This window comes from Netta rufina, assembly GCF_964035555.1.
Source record: "Netta rufina genome assembly, chromosome: 26".
NCBI classification, from domain to species: domain Eukaryota; kingdom Metazoa; phylum Chordata; class Aves; order Anseriformes; family Anatidae; genus Netta; species Netta rufina.
The window spans coordinates 2,763,722-2,784,674 of NC_140150.1; the positions used below are offsets into that span (position 1 = coordinate 2,763,722).

Genomic DNA, 20,953 nt, shown 5'->3' on the forward strand with positions numbered 1-20,953 from the left:
GTTCGGTCACCCCCCCCCCGGGCACACAATGGTCGTTTATCTCCGGGAGAAAAGCCCTGGTAACGCCGGGCAGAGCGTGAAGGGCTGATTAGGGGGTGCGCGGGGAAGGGCGGCGGGGTCGCGTGCAGGCACTTCCCTTCCCATTTCCAGGGCTTTCCATGGTAATGGCTCCTATTTTGCTCCGTTGTTAGGACGTCGCTCACACGCGGCTCGAGCAACATCTGTCAAAACACGTCCCCCTTGTCCTTGGCGCTCCCGGGGAAGAGGGATCCGTTGGCCCCCTAATGAGCCTGACATCAATTAATCATCAGCCTCAAAATTAGCATTGTGGCAGCGTACTTTGGAGGGAAGCGATTCCCCAGATGGAAGTAAAAATAGCCTGGGTTGCCTCCCTCCCCCTGGAGGGGGTGGCAACAATGGAGCCACAAAGCAGCCTGCAGCTCGTGTTGGCTGGGCTCGCTCCCTGGTGCTGTCCTGGGGACACCAGGACGGGCTCCACCGGTGCCTCAAGGACGTGGCCTGATCCAGGCACACCGCCCCTTGCCTCTTCTGCAGGGTGACAGCACCCTGGCAGCTTGGTGAGCTCTGAATTCAGGAGCTCTGCCGTGGCAAGGGGTCTGTGGAGCCCCCTCTCCAAGAGGTGATGGTGGCTGAGACCTCCCCTGGAAGTCGGCAGCGACCCGGTCCTTCTGAGCGTGCTGTGCTGGCATTTTCAGGGTTGGAGATGCTCCCAGCGGGCTGGCACCCAAAGGAGCAGCCGTGCCGCCCGTGGCCCTGTGCAATTTGGGTTTCTGAGCTTGGTTTTGGAGCCGCTGCCTTCCCCAGCATCGCGTTTTGGGTCTGTCGTGGTGGCTCAGCGAGAAGTCGCGCTGGGCAGGGCACATCTGTGGGTTGCAGCTGGCTGGAGAGGGAGGGAGGGAATTTTGCACGCTGGCTGGAGACCCACGAGGGCTCCTTGGCTGGCCGGGTGATGGACAGACACACCAAGTGTCTACCAGAGCCGCAGAGCCCAGCTGAGGCCGCGGAGAATTGGGTTTGCAACGCATTGCTCTGCACAAAGCTCTCAGTCACAAGGAGAAGGGGACAAAAGGCTCCCTGTTCGCTCCGTCCCAGTGGGTGCAATTCCAACAGTTAAAAAGCAAATGTGAGTTGTTTGTCTCTGTGAATATAAAGCTTCCCCAAGCATGGCTGTGTTCTGGCCGGGAGCGGGGAGTTTGGCCGCGCTAATGACCGTGCTCGCGCTTGGAGCGCTGCTCCCTGCAAATTGGAGCCAGCACAAGCCAGGAGCTGCCCCGCCGGGGCCCTTCCCCTCAGTCCTGGGGACGGGCACATGGGCTGAGGAGGGGACAGGCCTGTGGGGTCGTAAACCCCATTTCGGCCAGCCCCGGGCTCATGGCAGGCAGTGAGAGCAAGGAGGAATGGGCACGGGGGCTCTGCCCGCCTGGGTGGCTGCCACCCGCGAGCATCCTGCCAGCACCGAGTGTCCTCTCTCGGCCCTCCAGCCCCTGCTCAAGGGGCTCGTTGTGCTCAGCGAGGACGCAAACGGCAGAAGGGAGCCTCAGGCAGGGCGGGCTGGCTCCTGGAGCTTCGTCAGATCTGCTGATCTGGGGCATATGACCACGAGACCAGGAGTCAGCACGCGGCTACCGCAGAGCGGGAGCTCCCGAGTCGTTCGCTCTTTCCACGGGTGCTGTCAGTGGCCGGCCGCGTGCAGCTCCCAGCGGTGCGTCCTGCCTAACCCCAAATTTGGGGAGGCCAAAGGGTGCCAGGCTTCGTCCTTGCAGCGGCAGAGGGTGCTGCATCCCTGCTCGCTGCTGGGGCTGCCCGAGCGCTCGATCGCGCCGGAGTTCCTGCTCCCCGGGCTGCTGGGGCAGGGCTGTGCTGGGACAGGGGGTGGCTGTGAGTGCTGGACCTGCTCTGGGATCGCTGCAGGAGCCCAGCTCGGTCCTTGAGACCCAGCCAGAAGCGGGCGCAGGACCCCCGGCACCCAAACCCCTTCCTCCACCAGGCAGAGCTCGGCGCGGGGCGCGGCGACGTCCCCAGATGTGCGGCGCATCTGGAGGGCGTCGAAGCAGTTAAGTGAAGGGCTGGTTTGTGCTATAGAAACCCGCAGTTCCTTCCTTTGATCCCGTGAATCAGCCCATTGCCTCCTCGGATAAAGCCCCATTTATCTCCTGCTCTCCCCAGGAACTTTGAACGCGCCCCAGCTCGCGGCTCCGCGGCAGCAGAGAGCTCGGCTCGCCCGGCTTTCTCTTCCGCTGCGCTGCTGAAGCAGAATCAGGTGAAATCGCTATGGCAACTGGCAGATGACAGCGAGTCTTGTTGCCTTGGAAATGAGACAGAAGAAAAAAAAAAAAAAAAAAAAAGCCCAAAGAGCCATCTGGAATTTTGAATTTCCACCATGTCCGCCCCGTGTCTCGTGACGTGTGGGGAGCGTGAACCTGCTGCTGCCGGCTGCTCCGGGGCCCCCAGGCCCGCCCGCACCTTCTGCCTCGAGGTTTTTCTTTTTGCTTTTGTCCCCCCCGTTCTGTTCCTTTTTTTTTTTTTTCCTTTTTGCCTAGGGTCTGCAGCATCCCCTCGAGCGTGTGCTGGTGGCTGTCACAGGCAGCGTGTCGCAGCGGGCACCTGAGATCCCAGGGCTGCGCGTTGCTAAGCCAGGGGATGCGCGGGGCAGCCCGACGCTCACACGCACAAATACCGGTGCCCCAAGGGGACAGAGAATCCAAGGAGGGGGAAACTGAGGCACGGAGTGACGCGTGCCTGGACGAACCCTGCTCTGCAGGGCACCGGGCTGGGGACGCTTGCAGTGTGTGCGTCCCAGGGCGGGCAGGCGGTGCCATCAGGCGCCTGGTGTCCCTTTTCCACGCTCTCCAGAAGCCAGCGAGTGCCCCAGGGCACCCCTGGGCGTGCAGATCAGGGCGAGCCCCTGCCCTCTGCCATCTCTCCTGCCCTGCTCCCAGGCTGCCGGCGTTTCCTCCGTGTTATTTTGGAACCCGCAGTGCTCGGGATGGGAGCGTGGGGCTGCTCCCAGCGCGGGGTGAGAGCGGCTGTGCCACGGGGCAGGGTCTGCCCCGGCGGGGGGGGATTTGGGGCACCTCAGGCGCTGGCTCCCGGCGTGGAGGCACGGAGCGAGGCGTGGAGCTGGGACGTGCTGAGCAGCTTGAAGCTGTCGTGAAAGAAAAAGGAGCTGCGATTTGGATGCGCAGGTGGGGTGCTTCGGGGCCAAGCGCAGCATCCATTGAAAGAAACCCGCAAATGGGCTGGGGGCCCAGGCTGGATCTCTCCAGCGGGTTCACTTGGAAAGTAGTGTATGGGAGAGACCCAATTAACGAGATTTATGGCTGCTCTAGCCTGAGAAAGTCTGAATCCCTTTTAAAAGCTTGGCTTGCTGGAGCCAGACCGGGTTCAGGCTCCAGGTCTCCCAGCCCTGCCCTCATTAGGAGAAGCGATTCACAAGGCTTAGCAGCAGCCCTCGCCCCAGAAGTGCTGATTCGGCTGAAGTCCTGGCCTGTCCCCGCTGCGCTGCTGCTGATTTTCTGCTCTCGCCTGCCAGCGGGGAGCCGACGGCCCCTGCGTGCGCTGCGGGGCTGCTCTGGGAGTGGGGACGGCCCTATGGGGACGGCCCCGGTTATGGGGACAGCTGTTATAGGTACAGTGCGTCCTTGCAGGGGATGGGGCTGCCTTTGGAGCCTCCTGCAGAGCCACGGATTTGTGCAGAAGGATCCAGCCCGACGAGAGACGCGGGGTGGATGCAGACCCCGGGGACCCGGCGGTTACCCCACGGAGTCCCGTTAGCGATCCCCACCGCTCCTTTAGCCCGCTGGGTGGCCGTGGGGGGAAGGAAGGATTAATCAAACCGCAGGGAGAAGGGTTGCACGGTGTGACCATCCCCCTGCCCGGCCGCCCAGGAGCGTGAATCAGAGCTGCAGGAAACCTAAGATAAAGCCCCTGGCCTCCATATGGAAAGCCTCTGCTGTCAGCGGGCCACGCCAGGGGAACCGATGCGCACGCTGCAGGCTGGGGAGGTTTGGGTCTTGAACCGGTCTTGGGCTCTCCTCCTCGGCTGCAGCAGGCTCCGGGTGCTGGAGCAGAGGGTTTGCAAGGGAAACGCAGCAAAAAAGGAGGCTGGAGGCAGCGTGGGCAGGGGGAGGAGGGCTCGGGCAATCTCCCCACGGCCCCGATCCGTCCCGAGGCGCAGCCGGGAGCACAGCCTGGGGCAGCACGCGTCTGCTCGGGGGTCTGCAGGGCCGGGGAGCCTGCAGGCACCTCGCTGCCCCCAGAGAGCTGCTTTTCTTGCTGAGTTTGTTGGCGTTTTCTTCAGCGCTCTGTAAGGAATTGAGCAACGGGTAAAAACGTTTCGTGGCCTGGGGAAAATTGTTGGAGCTCCTGTGTACCAGGGGCCCACCGGAATGACTCACGAGTGCGGCGAGGCCTTTTATAGGAAATTGCTGCTTGCCGTGCAAAACCTCGCCGGGTCACCAGGGGTCCGTTCCCAGCCTGTTCTGGAACGAGACCGCTCGGGGTGGCTCGGGGGCAAGAAAATGCACGCGTGTGAGCGCCACACCGGCACCAACGTCCCGTGCCAGCCTGGCAAGCGCCCCTCTGCTGCGCGCTGCCCCCGTGCGTGGCTGCCTGCTTTTACTGCTGCTGTCCTGGTGCGTGCATGCCTGCACGGTCACAGGGGTGCACACACACACACACACACACACACACACACACAAACACCTCCCCGCGGCCCCACGGCTCCTGCTGCCACGTGGCCCCCACATGAGCACGCACACGACGCCGTCGAGCGCTCGGGCAGCGCGCGCACCCCCCCGGGTTTCCCTGCCAAGGCACATGGGGCACACGTGTCCCACGGCCGCGGAGCTGCCTGGCCCCAGCGGGAGGTGTTGGCCACGTGCTCCTTTGCAAGGAGCTGTCACGAGCCGCTGGGAGCTGCTGGGTTCCTCGTTCCCTGACGTATTTGGCCACGTCTGCAGCGCGAGGATGTGGCGGAGCCCTTCTTGGGCAGGTGGGGAAGGTGGCGGCCCCGCACCGGGCACGGCACGCAGGGTGGGAGGGCGGCTGGGTCAGCTTTGGGGAGGATTCGGTCTTCCTGCCTCAGTTTCCCCTCCTGTGAATCAGCCGAATTTTGCTCGCTGACGTTGGAGGGAGCTGAGGGTGCTCAGGCGAGGGATGGAGCTGCAGCGGGGCGAGGAGAGCTGCTCAAGCGTGGCCGCAGGACGCAGCATTTGGGGACAGTGCCTGGGGCACCTCCTCGGCACAGCGGGGTTTGGGGGTCCTCAGCGGGGCGCTGCAGTGGGACGGAGCCTGAGAGAGCAGCCAGGGGCTGCTGGCGGGGCTGTGCTCCAGAGCTGGGGTGGAGGAAACGGCCCCGAAAACGTGGCCCCGGCTGAGCAGGGGACACGGCGGGACACGTCACTGCCGGGGAAGCCAGCCCGGCCGAGGTGGGATGTCTGTCTGACCCGCTGCTCCCCGAGCCGGCAGCTGGAACCATCTGGCTGCAGCAGGGCTTGCTAAATCGATGAGGGGAGGAATCCAGCACCGTTCCCACACTCCAGCCTCTCCTGATGGCTCCGGTTTCGGCTCGGCTCTGGCTCTCAGCGGCTCGGCCAGCCCCGCTCACCTGGGAAAGGGACCCCGCTGCCCGGCGGTGCCACCACCCCTGGCCGCACGCCGCGGCACCTCGGTGCCGGCCGGGGTGTGTGCAGAGGTGGGAGAGCAGCTCCCGGGGGCTGGATCTCTCCCAGGTGAAAGCTGCAGCTTTTCCCGCAGCATCTCCAGAGGTTGGAGCGACCTCCGGATGGCCGGCCAAAAATTCGGGGAGCGAGCTGTGCCGGGAGGGGGTGGAGTGGGGTGGCTGGAGCGGGGATCAGGCTGGGAGAAGCTGGGGAGCGGAGCCAGTGCCGGCACCCTGAAACTGGGACCCCGCGGGCTCGCAGCACGGCTGGGGATGCAGTGGGTGCTCGTGTGGCCACCCTGCAGGAGGCAGTGCCAGCCCCACGGTGGCTTGGGGCCAGTGGGAACGGCCACGGGGGAGGCAGCCGAGCCTTTTTGGGAAGGAGCCCGCACCCCTGCGGCCTCGCTGCCCGCACGTCCCCGTCCCCGTCCCCACTCTCCCGTGGGTGTGAGCGGTGCTGGGTGCCCCCCGCCTGCCCGGCCCCGGCCAGGAGCTCTGCTGGAGCTCACCCTTCGTGCTGCAGGCGTGAACCTGCTTCATTTCACCCGTCTCATCGGGGCTGCTGGTGCTCATCATCACCACCTTCCACGCGGAGATCAGCGATGCTTCGCAGCGGGGCGCGTGGGCTCTGCCTGCGGTGCCCGGGGAGGTGCCTGGGGAGGTGCCCGGCGTGTGACAGGGACAAAGGGGACGCGGGCTCTGCTTGCGTGCTGGACACGTGGCCTTGGTGTCGTGGGGAGCTCGCCGGGGGGCTGTGCTGGGGGTGTCCCCCCGGCTCCTGCAGCTCTCCCGCAGCGCCGGGTGCCACGGCGCGTTAGGAGGAGCCGCCTCCAGCGTCCCCTCGCGCCCGCTGCCCTTTAAGCTGTCACCACGGTTCAATGGCACGCCGTGGCCACGGCTGAAAGGCTTGAAATCGGGGATCAAAGCCGCGCGGGCACGGCTGTTACCCGACGGGACCTGCAGGAAGGCTGGAGCCGTGCCCCGAGCCCAGCAGCAGCTGCCATGGAAAGGGCGCAGAGAACCCCCCCCGGCCGTGTGCATGGACACGTGTGTGTGTGTTCACGCACGGGGGGGTCTCCAGGTGTGTGTGCACACGCTTGTGGGCATGTGAGCACGCATGCGGGTCCCTTAGGGGGGGTGTGCAGGTGTGAACGTGCTCCCAGCGTGGTGTTTTTGGAGCAGATGTCCCCGTCCCAGCAGGGTCCTGGCCCGGATGTCTGGGGATGCCTGGGGTCACCTCAGGCCTCGGTGTCCCTGCTTCTGGTCCCTCTGCCCTTGCTCACGGCCACCAAACACCTGGGTCCAGCGTGGGGGCCCTGCCCTGTCCCCTCCCGGTGGCAGCGTGGGACCTGGGGAGGGCCTTGGTTGGGAAAGCCACGCTTGGAGGTGTTTCATCCCGTTAATGCCACCTCCTTGTCCCCCCACAGACCCCGAGTCCCAGAGGAAGAGGACAGTGCAGAATGTGCTGGACCTTCGGCAGAACCTGGAGGAGACCATGTCCAGCCTGCGGGGCTCCCAGGTGTCGCACAGGTGAGGCCCCAGCACCCCACGTCCCCCTCCCCACAACCAGCACCTTCCCTTGGGGGTCCCGGGTGGGAGAGGGCTCTGGCTGCACCCCATGGCCCCGGGGGGGGGACCTACATGTACACGTGGGCGTTTGGGGCTGCGTTTGTGTCCCTGACACGTGTCTGGGGCCAGCAGTGTGCCCCTGGGGTCCCTGCAGGATTGCTGCCGTGCTCTGGATGCGCTCAGGCTCTGCCCAGCAGCTCCAGCCCCGTGCCCAGCCTGGGCTCTGCAGGGCGACTGCGCCGGGTGTCGGCGAGGCCGGGGAGCCAGGAGCTGTGCGTCCTTCTCTGGGTGTTTGTTGCCACCTCGTGGCCTCGCTGCATGCTTGGTTTTGTGCTGGAAGGGGCGAGAACCTGCTGGACCTTCCAGGGGCTTCCTGGCCCCCCCTCACCAACCACTGGCAGTCACAGAGCTCCCCTATGCCCCCCACCCCCAGCCAGCTTTGTCCGGGCTGCAGAACCCCCTCTATTCACCTCTTTATCACCCAGCAGCTTGCCAAGACCTTCATCATCCTCACCCCACCTTCCAGATCTCTGAGCTGGAGGGAGCAGAGCGCTCGGGCACTGGGATTTCCGTGGGGGCCGTGGCAATATTCCCCGAGCCGGCGATTTCCTGGAATTATCCACTGCAGCTCTGCAATCTCTTCGCTCGGTGTGGGAGCCCGTTTGCAGCCTGGCGCTGCTCACGCCGAGTCAGGGCTGCTTTGCATTTGCTTTGCATTCATCTGTGTCAAATTTCATCCGCTGCTTCCTCGGCGCGCTGCTCGGCTCAGCGGCTCCTGAGCAAATCCTCTGTCAGCCCCTGTCTTAGGGAAATAGGGCAAGGATATTAAGGGCGATTAAATGAGTATTGCTGGTGGGTTTTCTCTCTTCGCCATCACCTCATTCCCTTGATGATTCGTGCACCCAGCCCACGGCTGAGCCTCAGCCCCATCCCTGCCGTGGAGAAAATGGACCACGGGTAACTGGTGGGAGCAGCCCAGGGAAGCCTGCCCCTGCTTTCTGTCCTGTAAGGAGTTCTGACATCCATGAGGGCTTTCCCTCTTACCCGGTGACAGATGAGTTTATTTGGAGGCTACGTTTGGTGGGAAAGCTCACTGACCTGCAGCGGTGTGCTGCAGGCATCCCTCCAGCAGCCCCACCGCGCCGACGGGCTGCACTTCCCACAGCTGGGCCACCACACACGGCTTGTCACCACCACACAGACCCACTAATTCTGCTCCTAGGAGCACTTTCTACAAGTGTGCCCAATACAGATGCTTCCTGTGGTCCTCTGGGGGCACCCTGGGTCTCCTCAAATCGGAGCTGCTTCGGGCTCTGTGGTGCTGGCCGCGGTGCGAGGTCCACCACTTCCCTCCAGGAGCACCAGAGGCAGGTTCTCTGGGGACTGGGGCCGTGGCGTGGGGACTCCTTCAGCTCCCCAAGCCAGCTTGGATGTAAAAAGTGCCCCCCATCTGTGGCAGCTTTCTTCCTGGGGCACTCTGGCAGCTGGGTGTCCTCCTGGTGCACGCTCTCTGCCTGCTCCCACGTGCCTGGGAAGGGCTTACCGCTCCGTTTTATTCCTTCCACAAATATTCCTGCCATTTCTCCTCTTCTCCTCGCTGGGTTCTTTCATCCAGTGGAGCCTCGACCCTTTCCTGTCCCCGTGCTAGGACGCAGCTTTGTTCCTGGAAGCTGTCACCGTGCTCTGACAGCCCTTGAGCCTGGCCGTGGGGCTGGGGGAGCTTCCTTGGGGCTTTCTGCGCCCTGCTCGGGGACGTGGCTCGCATCTGCTGCGAGCTGCCAGCACAACATCTTTAAATAGCCTTTGTGCTTCCTACAAAAAATGCACCCTTTTAGCTGCCCCTTTCAGTTCCGCTGGAACGAACTTCCTAGTTTTTATGCAGTTCCCTCTTTTAAATTCCGTGCTGCAGCCGGGCTTTGGCTTCTGATGCTGCTGCCGGAGCGTTCAGCCCAAGCGCGGCGCGGTCGCGGCTCGGGAATAGCTCCCTGAGAGCAGCGTGCGGAGCCAAGGGGAGGGCTGTGGGTTCCCGAGTAGCTGCTCCAAGAAGTAATCATTTTTGGTGTCTAAATTTAGCCTCAGCATCACTCCCTGACATGCCGTTTGCCCGAAATACACCCCGAGGGGTGAGGGGAGAAGCTGAGCTCCCCGGCACCGCTGCGCTCGCGGCTCTGGGCTGGCTGCGGAGAGGCGCGCTGGCACGGGCAGCACAGCTGGGCTTTCCCTGACAGCTCCCTGTTAATGGGGTTCAGCAGGACCCTTGGGGTCCCTGGTGCCACGCAGAGGTGCTGCCCGTCTCGTGTTTGCTGCCTGCCCCTGCTCCGAGGTGATGGAGGTGCAGAGGTGGGCGGGATGCAGCGATGGAGACTCCGGGTCCCTCTGAACCGTTTGCACGGGGGATCCTGAGGCTCGGTGCTGGCAGAGACCCCACAAAACGGGAAATCCTAGAGGCAGGGGGGTCTGCCAGAACCTAACCCCAACCCCGACCCTAAACCCAGCTCCCCGTCCTCACAGCTCCCTGGAGATGACGTGCTACGACAGCGACGAAGCCAACCCCCGCAGCGTCTCCAGCCTCTCCAACCGCTCCTCGCCGCTCTCCTGGCGCTACGGGCAGTCGAGCCCGCGCCTGCAGGCCGGGGATGCGCCCTCGGTGGGGGGCAGCTGCCGCTCCGAGGGCACCCCCAGCTGGTACATGCACGGCGAGCGGGCGCACTACTCGCACACCATGCCCATGCGCAGCCCCAGCAAGCTGAGCCACATCTCGCGCCTGGAGCTGGTCGAGGCGCTGGACACGGACGACGTGGAGCTGAAGTCGGGCTACATGAGCGACAGCGACCTGATGGGGAAGACCCTGACGGAGGACGACGACATCACCACGGGGTAAGTGCCCCGGGCTGGGCTCTTCTGGAGGTTTTGCCACCTCCCCTTTCGGTTTGGGGCGGAGGAGCAGGGAGATCGCCGCGGGTGCGTCGTGTCCCCGCATCCAGGAGGTGCTTGCCCTCCATCGAGGGCACGTGGCCCTTGCAGTGCTGGTGCTGGGGAGCCAAATGGTGCTGGGCTGCCCCGGGGTGCTGGTGGCTAGCAGGGACGTGCTGCTGTCCTGGTGTGCAGGAGGTGTCCGGCTCGCCCGGGTGTTTCCAGAGCAGGGGGCTGAGAAAAGCCGGTGGTAAAGGGCTGCAGGCCAAAGCTGCTGCCTTCAGAAGGGTCCTCCCAGTTTACACCAGTTTGTCCCGTGCAGTTTACACCAGTTTGTCCCCGCTCCCGCTGAGCTGCCGAGGTGCCCCTGGCTCTGGCGGGGGTCCAGGGCTCCAGCATATTGGAGGTTTCCTGTTTCAGCGCACGAGAAAATAAATAACGCCAGCGTTTGAGTTGTCCCAGAGCAGGAGGAGGTATTTGGCCTCCTGACAGTGCTGCTCCAGCCCTCGTGGGGTGTCCGCAGTCACGTCAGCTCCTGGCAGAACCCGGCTCAGCCCGCGGCTTCACCCCCGTCCTGGGGCTCGGGGCAGCGCTGCCCAAACGCGGCTCGGAGGCGTGCGACAGCGGTGAGCGGGGGGCCGGGGGGGTCACGCCGCCTGTGCCACGGGGACTGTGGGCTTGGGGGGTGTCCGAGCCCTCCTCGGGGGGCTCGAGGGGCTGCCCCGTGCTCGTGTGCGCTGGTGCCTGGTGCTGGCTGAGCACGGTGTCCCCCCCGGGTGAGCAGGCAGAGGTGGCATGTCACCGGCTGGGGGACCCGCTGGGCTGACGGGTGGCTTTGCAGTGCCTGGTGTAGCTCGGGGCTGAAGTCGGGGCTTTTCTGTGGGTCTCGCTGTGGGGTGAGGGGCTCCACTGCCCCCCTTCACCCTCCGTGCTCGTCCTGGAGCTGTGTGTGTAACCTCAGGGTGTCCTCGGCCAGGGCAGGTGGCTGCACCATGGTCCCCATCCCTGCGTGGGGCCCTGTGGATGTCGTCTGCCTGGGTTTCAGCAGCGTTTTGCGTTTTCCACAGCATTCCTGGGCTTCAGAACAGCATTTACACCGTTTGGCCCGGTGTTCTCCCGGAGAAACGAGCTGTGAAGGGGCTGGGAACTGAGCTGGGAGGGGCGGCTGCGGGGCTGGGGGTGTTCGGGCTGGAGAAGGGGAGGCTGAGGGCAGAGCCCTGCAGCGAGGAGGGGGCCAGGCTCTGTTCCCGGGTCTCAGGAGATGGGACACGAGGCAACGGCGTCGTGTGGCACCCGGGAGGATCAGCTGGGACCTCGCAGCCCCTCATCCAACCTCCTCGGCTGCCTGACCTAGAAACCCAGCAGTGCCCCGGGCCGCGTCTCCCCGTGCCGCTAATGCACCGGGCAGGAGCCGCGCGCTGCAGATGGGGCCAGCGGCCCCCCCCGGGCCCGGGTTGTGGGGGCAGCTCCCCCACGCACGCGCACGGAGCCTTGTGGGGCAGTGGGACACAGCCCGCCCGGGGGACGCCGTGTCACATCCCCGGGGACGGGGACGCGGTGACAAAGCCCCTCGGAGACGCGGCGCTGCGGCACGAGGTAGGGGAGCGGCACGTGGACGGGGAGGGCGGTGTGGGGACCCCCGCAGGGGGGTGGCGGTGGTGGGGAGAGCCCCAGGGGAACCCCGCTGGTGCTGGGAAAGGTGGCAAAGGGGAAGCGGGATGGCAGCAGGGTGAGGAGGTGTTTGTGGCGCTGCGGGCACCGTGCGTGCCACGGGGCTGAGCGTGCAGGGGGTTTGGGTTCAAAGCAGCGTTGGGTGCGCTGGTGCCGCTCTCCTGCCCTGTCCTCATGGTCCTTGGGGGCTGGGCAAGGCGCAGGCAGGGGCAGCACAAACCCCCGGGCGCCGGGCACGTTCATGTGCAGACCTGCGTGTGAATCAGGCGGAAGCGGAGGAGGCACGGGTGGCTCAGGCGGGGATTTTCAAGTCGGCTTTTGCCTGGTTTCATCCTGCCCGCGTCCAGGCGGCGTGGCCCCATCCTCCCGGAGCCACTCGTGGCTCTGTGGCGTGGCTGCGTGGTTGTGCTGCTGCTTCCCTGCTTCACACGTGCTGGGCGACCTGGTCCCAGCAGCTCCGGCAGCTCCTGGCACAGCAGGAGGAAAAAATAGGGTTAGGGTTAAGGCTTGGAGGCGGTGGGGCTCCGACCCCGCATGCTCAGGCTCCCTCCCGTGCAGGACATGTCAGCTCTGCCCCGCTCCGAGCCGCCCCATCACGTCTCCGGGGCTGGAGAGCGCCCTGCATGACGTAGTGCTTTCCGCTGCCCTCCTTTTGCCAGATCCTTCGTCATCCAGCCCGTTCCCGACCGCTTCCCCACAACGCTGGCACAGCAAAAAGGCAGAGCCCTGGGATGCTCCAGAAGCCCCCGGATGGCTCCGCCGCACCACGGAGCTCTACCTGCCGTGCCCTGTGCCTGCTGCCGAGGGCTCGGCGGGGTACGGGCGGTGCAGGAGTGGGGCTGAAGGGACCTCCCGTGCCTCAGTTTCCCTTATCCCCCCCCGGCTGTACCAGGATCCTGGTGTAGAGCTGTGCTCGGTGGGGTTTGGCGGTGCAGAAGCACGTTTCTGGCACCGGGCACACAAAAGCTTGGTGGCTTCACGGCCCCACTGACAGCGCCGCGCTCCAGCAGGCTCGGACGGGGCTCCGGCTTCCTCGCAGCTCCTTGAGCTCGGCGCAGCCCCGGGGGCTGGAGCAGATGTTTGGCTCGGCTCCCCGCGAGCGGTGGGGGAGCGGCCGCCCTCCTCCCCTGCTCCGAGCGGGCTCGGCGTGGGCGCTCTCCTCCCCTTCCCTCAAACGCCTGCGCTCGGCGTCGACCGCTCCGGCTTGACCCCTCTCCGCCGTCCCGGAGAGCCCCGTGAAGTCATCGCTCGGCTGGGACATCCCGCGGGGCACGGCCGTGGCCCCGCACGTGGCCCTGCGTGTGTTCGGGGCCCGGGCAGGGAGGTTTTGGGCCGCGGGGGAGCAGCGGGGAAGAGGTGTTGGATAAATATTGGCTGCGCTGCGCCACGTGCCGGGGCTCCGCGGGGCTCCTGCCTCCAGCCGGGATGGGGGCGAGCTGGGGACAGGCCCAAAAAAAGAGCCCCAGACCCCTGCCGGGCACTGCCACCATCGAAGCGTGCTGCCCTGTGCCGCGCTGGGGGTTCTGTGTTGGAGTTTCCTCCTAATTTCAGGTTTGCTCCAGGAGCCTGGTGCAGACCCCAGGTGCTGAGGCTCCCCGGGAGCAGCCACCTCGGGTGTGCTTTGGGAAGGGGCTCCTGGGATCGGGGGGGGGTCAGGGGATGCTGGGGATAACCCAGGGCTGGCGGATGGCCCTGCAGGGGTGCAGGGAGGCTGGGGGGCTCCCAGCGCCGTCCCCAGCAGGCTGTGACCCCAGAAACAGGGCCGGGCATGGCTGGGGACCAGGGCCAGGATCCATTGCAGGGCGGGGAGCCGAGCGCTGCCTTGGCCTCTTGGCTTTGCCGCTCGCCACGTGCCGCCGTGCCCCGTGCGAGGAGCCCGGCCCCTGCAGGCAGAGGTGTCCGAGGCCGAGGGCTTGTCCAGGCAAGAGGAAAAACAGGAGTTTCGCAAGCAGGCTGAGTCACGCCGGCTTCCCCCACCCCGGTGCTGCTCTGGGACTCTCCGACCTCCGCACGCGGCCGCCGCGACGCCCCGGGCCCTGAGCAAGGCTTCGAGCCTCCCCGCTCCCGGAGATCCCCGCGCGGGGACGCGCTTCCTCCGGGGTTTCTGATGCTTCAGGGGCGTGGTAAAGGGGTGGCCCAGTTCCCCCCTGCACCCAAAAGGGCACCTGCATCGAAGCCGTGCTCCCAAGGAAGCGCCCGGAGCCGCTGGGCAGTAGCGAGGACCCCATTACCCGTCCCCCCCCCCAGTGATTTATGAAGCTAATTGTTTTTTCTGCCCCATTAAGTGAATGAGAAGCAAAGAGCCCAGGCTGCCCCGGATTTTCCCTGCTGGGAGCAGGGAGCGCAGGGGTGAGGCTCTGAGGGGAGAGATCAGCGGCCGTCCTCAGAGCCCCCTTGGTGCCAGCGACCCATGGATTTAGGCACGGAGACCCCCCAGAGCCCTGGCCCTACAGAAACAGGGGGGCTGCACGTGCCCCGTGCCTCCCCCACTGCAACAACCACAGCAGAGCAAGGGAAAAGGGCTGGGACAGAGCGAGAGGGGCTCCACGTCCTCGTTTGGGGACAACTGGGGCAGGTGACAGGCGAAAGCTGGTGGCTGAGGACAAGGTGGGGTGCGCCACGCTGCGTCCCCTCTGTCCTTCCAGGCTCAGCCAGCTCCCGGTGGCTTCCCTGGCTCACACACAAGGCTGGTGGCAGCGGGGCCAGCTGGGTGGGTGTCGGTGTGGTGACAGGAGTGAGACGGGTGAGGAGCAGGACCTGTGGCCGTGCCGCCGTGGCCATGGTGCTGTCGCTCAGGGATGCACCGTGTGGAGCCACCAGCAGTGACTCTCCCCCCAACGTACCCGGGCTGTCCAGGGGGGCTCCTCACCAGCCCCAAATCCAGATTTAGGCCAAAGCTGCTCCTCCGAATGCTCCTGAGCAGGAGGGAGGGGCAGAAGGGGACGGAGCCCTGATTGTGCAAGGCTGGAGGGACGCAGGGGAGCGGTGCCGGTGCCGCCCCGCTGGCACACATCCCATGGCAGCGCATCCCGGTGCCCTCACCATGGGGCCAGACCCCCCAGCGAGGTGCCGCAGTGCTTCGGGGGGCAACCTCCATCCTCCTGGCCAGCAGCCACGTGTCCGAGAGCCACCGTGGGGCCAGCAGGTGCCGGCAAGGGGGTGACCATCGGGGTCGGGCAGCACGCACCCCACACACGGCCTCGCCTCGCCAAGCCGGGGCAGGCACAGCGCGAGCGGGGCTGTGCGGCAGGAGGGAGCCAAGAGGCGTTGCCGTGCGAGGGCTGGCGAGGAAGGAATTACTTATTTCCGAGCCCGCAGGGACCGGTGCTGTTGTGCTGGAGCCGCACTTAACCCTCTCTGCCCACCGCAACGCTGCAGAGGGGTGGCCCAGGGGGTCCCCGGGGTGCGCCCTGCCTTGGGGGCGCAGCTCCCGCTTGGCTCAGGGATGGAAAACCAAGATGCAAACCGAGCCGTTGTGCAAGGGGGGGGCTCTGCGGGAGCCAGGCCTGCTGGAAGCAGCCGCCCCCTGTGCGGGGCAGAGCCCAGAAGCTCTGGGGGCAGCTCCGGGGTTGGGTTGGGGGCACCAGAACCGGCCCTGGGGCGGCTGGGGCCGGGCGCAGGGATGCGGGGACACGGGGAGGGGATCGGGGGGGGGGCTCCGGGCAGGCGGGGGGCGATGCGGGGGGGCTGGAAGGACGATGAGCCCCCAACCCCTGAATATTTAAAAAAAAATTTTTTTTTTGGAGGGGGGGGGGTTGGGGGCGTGCCTTTTGTCCCCGAACCGAGCCGGGCCGGGGCCGCTGCCGCTTTAACGCGGTGGGGCGGGCCCGCTGCCGCCGCCCCTCCCGCGGGGCCGCTGCTCCGGGCGGCAGCATGCTGCGGGCCGGGAGAATGCGCCGTGCCCCGCGCCTGGCCGCCAGGTAGGGACCGGCACCGGGACCGGCACCGGGATCGGCTCCGGGACCGGCTCCGGGACCGGCACCGACGGGCGCGGCGCGGGGTGGCCGCGGGCGCATTGCGGGCGGGCGGCTCCCGGGGGCCGGGGCCGGGGTTGGGGCTTTGTCTGCCGGGCCCCGAGCCCCGGGGCCGCACCGCGGCCGCTGCTTTGTCTGCACCGCGCCGGGGGCGGGAGGGAGCCGCGGCCCCGCCCGCGCCCCCCCCTTCCCCTCCCCAGCTCCAGCTCCCGGTTGCCGGCCCCGGGGGTCCCCGCGGTTTGGCCCCGTTGCGCTCCGCCGCGCGCGGAGCCGGTGCCGGGACCCCGACCCCCCGAGCATCCCTTGGGAGCCCCCCCCACCCTCAGCACCCCGGGCTCGTCTCGCAGCTCCCCGGGGTGGGCGCATGGCCCCGGGGTGCCACCGGGAGGGGTCTCGGTGCAGGGAGCTGGGGGGGGGGGGCGCTGCGGAAGGTGGAGGGTGGGGAGCACAAAGCGGGGCCGAGCTTTGCTCCCCCGGAGCGCGGTGCCCGCAGCAGCCGGTCCCAAAAAGCCCAGCCCCGGAGATGCTTCGGAGCTGGCTGCTCCCCCCCCCCCCCCAGCCCAGATTTGGGGGCTCAGCCCTCCCTCGGGTGCTGCATCCCCGCAGGATCCCCCCCCGCATCCCCAGGCAGGGTTTGTGGGTTTGGTGTCAGCGTGGTGCTGGGGCTTTGGGGTTTCAGGGGGGTGCTGGGGTGACCTTGGCCAGCAGGACCCCTCTTAGGGCTGCTTTGGGGCTGCCTGGGCTCAGCCATGGACCAGGGGCTTGTGTTTGCCCGAGCTGAGTTCCTTTTTCTGCCGGGGGGGTGGTGGTGGGGTCACATTTAGGTACGGTGCTGGGTTTTGAGGACCCCTTTGCGTGCCAGCCATGCACCCTACAAGAGAGCTCGAGGCACCCCAGGGTGGGCAGCTGGCACCCAGGTCTCACCCCGTGGCCCCAGTGCCTTTGGGATGTGGCCTGTGCCCCCCCTGGGCTGTCCTGGGGTGGTGCTGGGGGCTTGCTCCATGGGTTACGGAAGGGGCTCAGCCCCAAATCACCTCAGCTCCCCACGTCCCCAGTGCTGCAGAGAGGCAGCAGCAGCGCCGGGAGGCATTTGGAGAGGTGGTGCCCAGGGACCTTGACACCTCTGGGGGCACCGCGTGCTGTGGGGTGCTGGGAGCGGTGCCCTCCTTCCCCCTTGTCACCCCACCGGGCTCTGTGACCCCGCTCCCTGCCCCTTTTGGGATGGATTCCCTCTGTGTCTGCCAGCCACAGGCAGCTCCCCCCGTGGTCCTTCCTCACGGGGCTGCTGAGGAGGGTCCAGGGCCACCTCCCCATGGGCTAGCCCCAAGCCCTGTACCCATTTCGTTGGGGCTCTGCATATATCAGCCCCCTGGGGCCTCCTGTGCGAGGCCGGGAGAGCTTTTGGGGTCAGCCCAGCTGGGCTGGCACGAGCTGGAAAGACCCAACCGCGTTTGGTCGCAGCCACGTGGCCGCGGGGCGCAGCTCCCCAAAGCTCTGCCCGGCTCTGGGGGCTGCCTGTGGCGAGGGGCTGAGGTGGGAGAGGAGAGGAGCTTAGCCTCAAGCTCTGGGGATTTCTGTCCCGGTGAGAAATCCCCACAGCAGGGGCTGGTGCTGGGAGATTTGCGGAGCCGGGCAGCTCCGTGGCGCTTCCTGGGCACGTGGTTGTAATTAAATCCCTTCCTGGGCAGCAGGGTTTGTGCTGGAGGGATGCAGGGGGCTGCGTCCCTCTGTCCCTGGCCAGTTCCCTGGGTTTGAGAGACTCGTGCTGGGGATGCACGAGCTCCCCACACCCTGCCGGGGTGCCCAGCAGCTCTGGGCTCCCCCGAGATGTGAGGGGGGGGCCCCTTCCCTGGGGCCAGGCTCTGCTCGCCCGGCCGTAAACCTCTGGCTGCTGACAGCAGCTCTGCCCCCGGGGCTGCGTGGGGTGGGGAGCCTCATCCTGACCCTCCTGCAGAGGAGCTGGGGCGGTGCCCAGCCTGGGGGGTGTGGAGGAGGAAAGGATGAGCACCCGTTTGTGCCCCCCGATGGTTCCAGACCCCCACCCGGTGCTGTGCTGGAGCTGCCCAGGCGATGCCGCAGGGCGCTGAGGACACCAGTCCCTCGTGGACATCCAACCTCTGCTGCCCCGTGGCTCCGTCCCAGCGTTTGGGCACCCTCCCTGCACCCCGGGTGGCAGAGGTGCTCAGCGGCTGCCATCCCTGCCCGTCCTGTCCCCAAATGTCACTTGGGTGCTGCTGCACAGCTCCCCCGGCTGCTGCAGCTCCGGTGCCGGTGCTGGGGACCACAGCTGGCTGCGTCCCCTCGGCTCCACTCCCCGTCCCCCCCAAAAAGCCCAGAGCAGCTGATATGGGGCTGCGGGGCCCTCCCTGACCTACTGAGCCGCTGACCTGAAAGGGGCCGTGCTCATCCTGCTGGAAGGCGGCCGTGCTCGTGCGCTCTGCCCGTGCTGACTGACAGCCCCGGAGATGGGCTCGTGCACGCTCCGCTGCGCCCCCGGCACGGAGCAGCTGCCCGGGCGCTGGGGAGGTGCCGATGTCCCCCGCGGGCACCGGAGCAGCGAGTGGGAGCTGGCTGAGAAAGGGTGGAGGCTGTGGGGTGGGTGAGTTTGGTGTTCCGGCCGCTCCCTGCCCTTTCCAGGAATCCTCCTGACCCCCTCGGTGGGGCTGGGTGCGGGGAGCTCGGTGCCGGCCGCGGTGCTGCCTGCCGTGCCGGTGCAGGTGCTGGTCCCCCCCGCTGCACAGGTGCCTGCAGTCCGTAAAACACCTCCGTGGGGGCCTGCACGGGGAAATTGTGGGGGTTTGGAGCCTGTGCAAGGCTGGGCTGGAGCCAGCCAGGGCTGCCAAGCGTCGGCTCCCCGCCAGACGAACGGGAGCTGAGGTTTGGCCCCCAGGGGTGCAGTTGGGTGGCAGGGGGACACGGCGGTGGCAGGGGCCGGCTGGGCAGGGGGCCTCACGCTGGCTTCGCCCTTGCAGCTGGGATGAAAGCAGCTCCATCAGCAGCGGCCTCAGCGATGCCTCTGACAACCTCAGCTCGGAGGAGTTCAACGCCAGCTCCTCGCTCAACTCCCTGCCCTCCACCCCCACGGCCTCGCGCAGGAACTCGGCCATAGCGGTAGGTGCCTGCGCTGCCACCCCGCAGCGGGGTGGGCAGGGGAGGGGTGCCCAAGGCACGGCACGTGCCACGGGGCCATAATTCGGTGGGGCTGGGAGCACCCACGGGTGTCCGGTGCCCTGGCACTCGCTGGGGCTGGGCTGGGTGCCGGTTTTGCCCCCTGACTCCTCTCGTCCCGCAGCTGCGCACCGACTCAGAGAAGCGCTCGCTGGCGGAGAGCGGGCTGAGCTGGTACGGCGAGGCCGAGGACAAGGCGACCAAGAAGCTGGACTACGACAGCAGCAGCCTCAAGATGGAGCACGGCTCCTCCAAGTGGCGGCGGGAGCCCTCGGAGAGCTGCGAGGAGGGCTCCAAGGGCGGCGAGCTGAAGAAGCCGGTCAGCCTGGGCACCCCGGGCTCCCTCAAGAAGGGCAAGACCCCTCCGGTGGCAGTGACCTCTCCCATCACCCACACGGCCCAGAGCACCCTCAAAGTGGCAGGTGAGGCCGGTTTGGGCAGGGGCTGATTCTGGGTATCTCCGTGTGCCTTCCCCACGCACATCAGCCGTGGGCTGGCTGTGGGATGCCCCGCGGGGCTGGAGGCTGGCTGGGTGGGGGGATCCTGGCTTCTGGGCAGCGCCGCGTCCCGTCCTCTTCCTCTACATCACCGCTCCGCTTCCTCATCTCCAAGGCTGCACCCAAATGTCCCGTCCCCCAAACCTTCCCCGCTGCTCCTGGGCTGCTAACCCCTCCTTCCCTCCCTGCCACAGGCAAACCTGAGCCCAAAGCCACCGACAAGAGCAAGCTGTCGGTGAAGAACACCGGCCTGCAGCGCTCCTCCTCCGACGCCGGCCGCGACCGCATCGGTGACGCCAAGAAGCCCCCCTCGGGCCTCACGCGCCCCTCGGCCTCCAGCTCCTTCGGCTACAAGAAGCCGGCTCCTGCCACCGGCACCGCCACCGTCATGCAGGCCGGGGGCTCGGCCACGCTCGGCAAGATCCAGAAGAGCTCCGGCATCCCCGTCAAGCCGGTCGGCGGGAGGAAAACGAGCCTGGATGTCTCCAACGCAGCCGAGCCCGGGTTCCTGGCCCCGGGGGCTCGCTCCAACATCCAGTACCGCAGCCTGCCCCGGCCGGCCAAGTCCAGCTCCATGAGCGTGACCGGCGGCCGCGGTGCCAACCGGCCCGTCAGCAGCAGCATCGATCCCAGCCTGCTCAGCACCAAGCAGGGCAGCATCTCGGTGTCTCGGCTCAAGGAGCCGTCCAAGATCGGCGCCGGCCGCGGCGCCCCGGCCCCCGTCAACCAGACGGACCGGGAGAAGGAGAAGGCCAAGGCCAAGGCGGTAGCGCTGGACTCCGAGTGCGTGACGCTGAAGAGCATCGGCTCGCCCGAGAGCACCCCGAAAGCCCAGGCCAACCTTCCCCCGGCAGCCAAGGTGGCTGAGCTGCCCCCCACGCCTCTCAGGTATGAAGCTCCCTGCTCTGAAGGCAGCAGGAGCCCGGTGTGGCCGTGCCCAGCACCGAGCCGTGCCTGGCGCACGGTCTCACCGCCGTCCTCACCCGTTTTCTTCCCCCAGAGCTGCTGCCAAGACGTATGTGAAGCCTCCCTCGCTGGCCAACTTGGACAAGGTCAACTCCAACAGCCTGGACTTGCCCTCCTCCAGCGAGCTGCACCCCCCGCACGCTGCCAAGCTCCAGGACCTGCACCCGACCGGCGGGCACCTGACGCCCTGCTTCAGCCCCAGTCCTGCCCCCATCCTCAACATCAACTCGGCCAGCTTCTCCCAGGGCCTGGAGCTCATGGGCGGCTTCAGCGTCCCCAAGGAGGGCAGGATGTACCCCAAGCTCTCAGGCCTGCACCGCAGCATGGAGTCCCTGCAGATGCCCATGAGCCTGCCCAGTGCCTTTTCGGGGGGCAGCACCGCCGCCCCCAGCCCTGCTGCTGTCCCCACTGCCAGCGCGGAGGAGGAGGAGGAGGAGGAGGCGGGTGAGCTGGGCTGGAGCGGCAGCCCCCGGCTCGCACATCTGGACAGGTACGGGCTGAGGGGTGGGTGA

At 66.9% G+C, this 20,953-nt stretch overlaps 1 protein-coding gene across 1 annotated transcript in view; it reads left to right on the forward strand.

The window, feature by feature from the left end:
* NAV1 (neuron navigator 1) overlaps positions 1 to 20,953 on the forward strand; it is a gene marked incomplete at its 5' end in the record, with an annotated part of 46,305 nt that overhangs the window by 12,802 nt on the left and 12,550 nt on the right. Inside the window, 6 exons of the mRNA XM_084302061.1 lie at positions 7,111 to 7,213; positions 9,764 to 10,129; positions 18,783 to 18,921; positions 19,103 to 19,400; positions 19,670 to 20,363; positions 20,476 to 20,931. Of these exons, the coding sequence (XP_084158187.1) occupies positions 7,111 to 7,213; positions 9,764 to 10,129; positions 18,783 to 18,921; positions 19,103 to 19,400; positions 19,670 to 20,363; positions 20,476 to 20,931 (2,056 nt within the window). The remainder of the gene's footprint in view (positions 1 to 7,110; positions 7,214 to 9,763; positions 10,130 to 18,782; positions 18,922 to 19,102; positions 19,401 to 19,669; positions 20,364 to 20,475; positions 20,932 to 20,953) is intronic.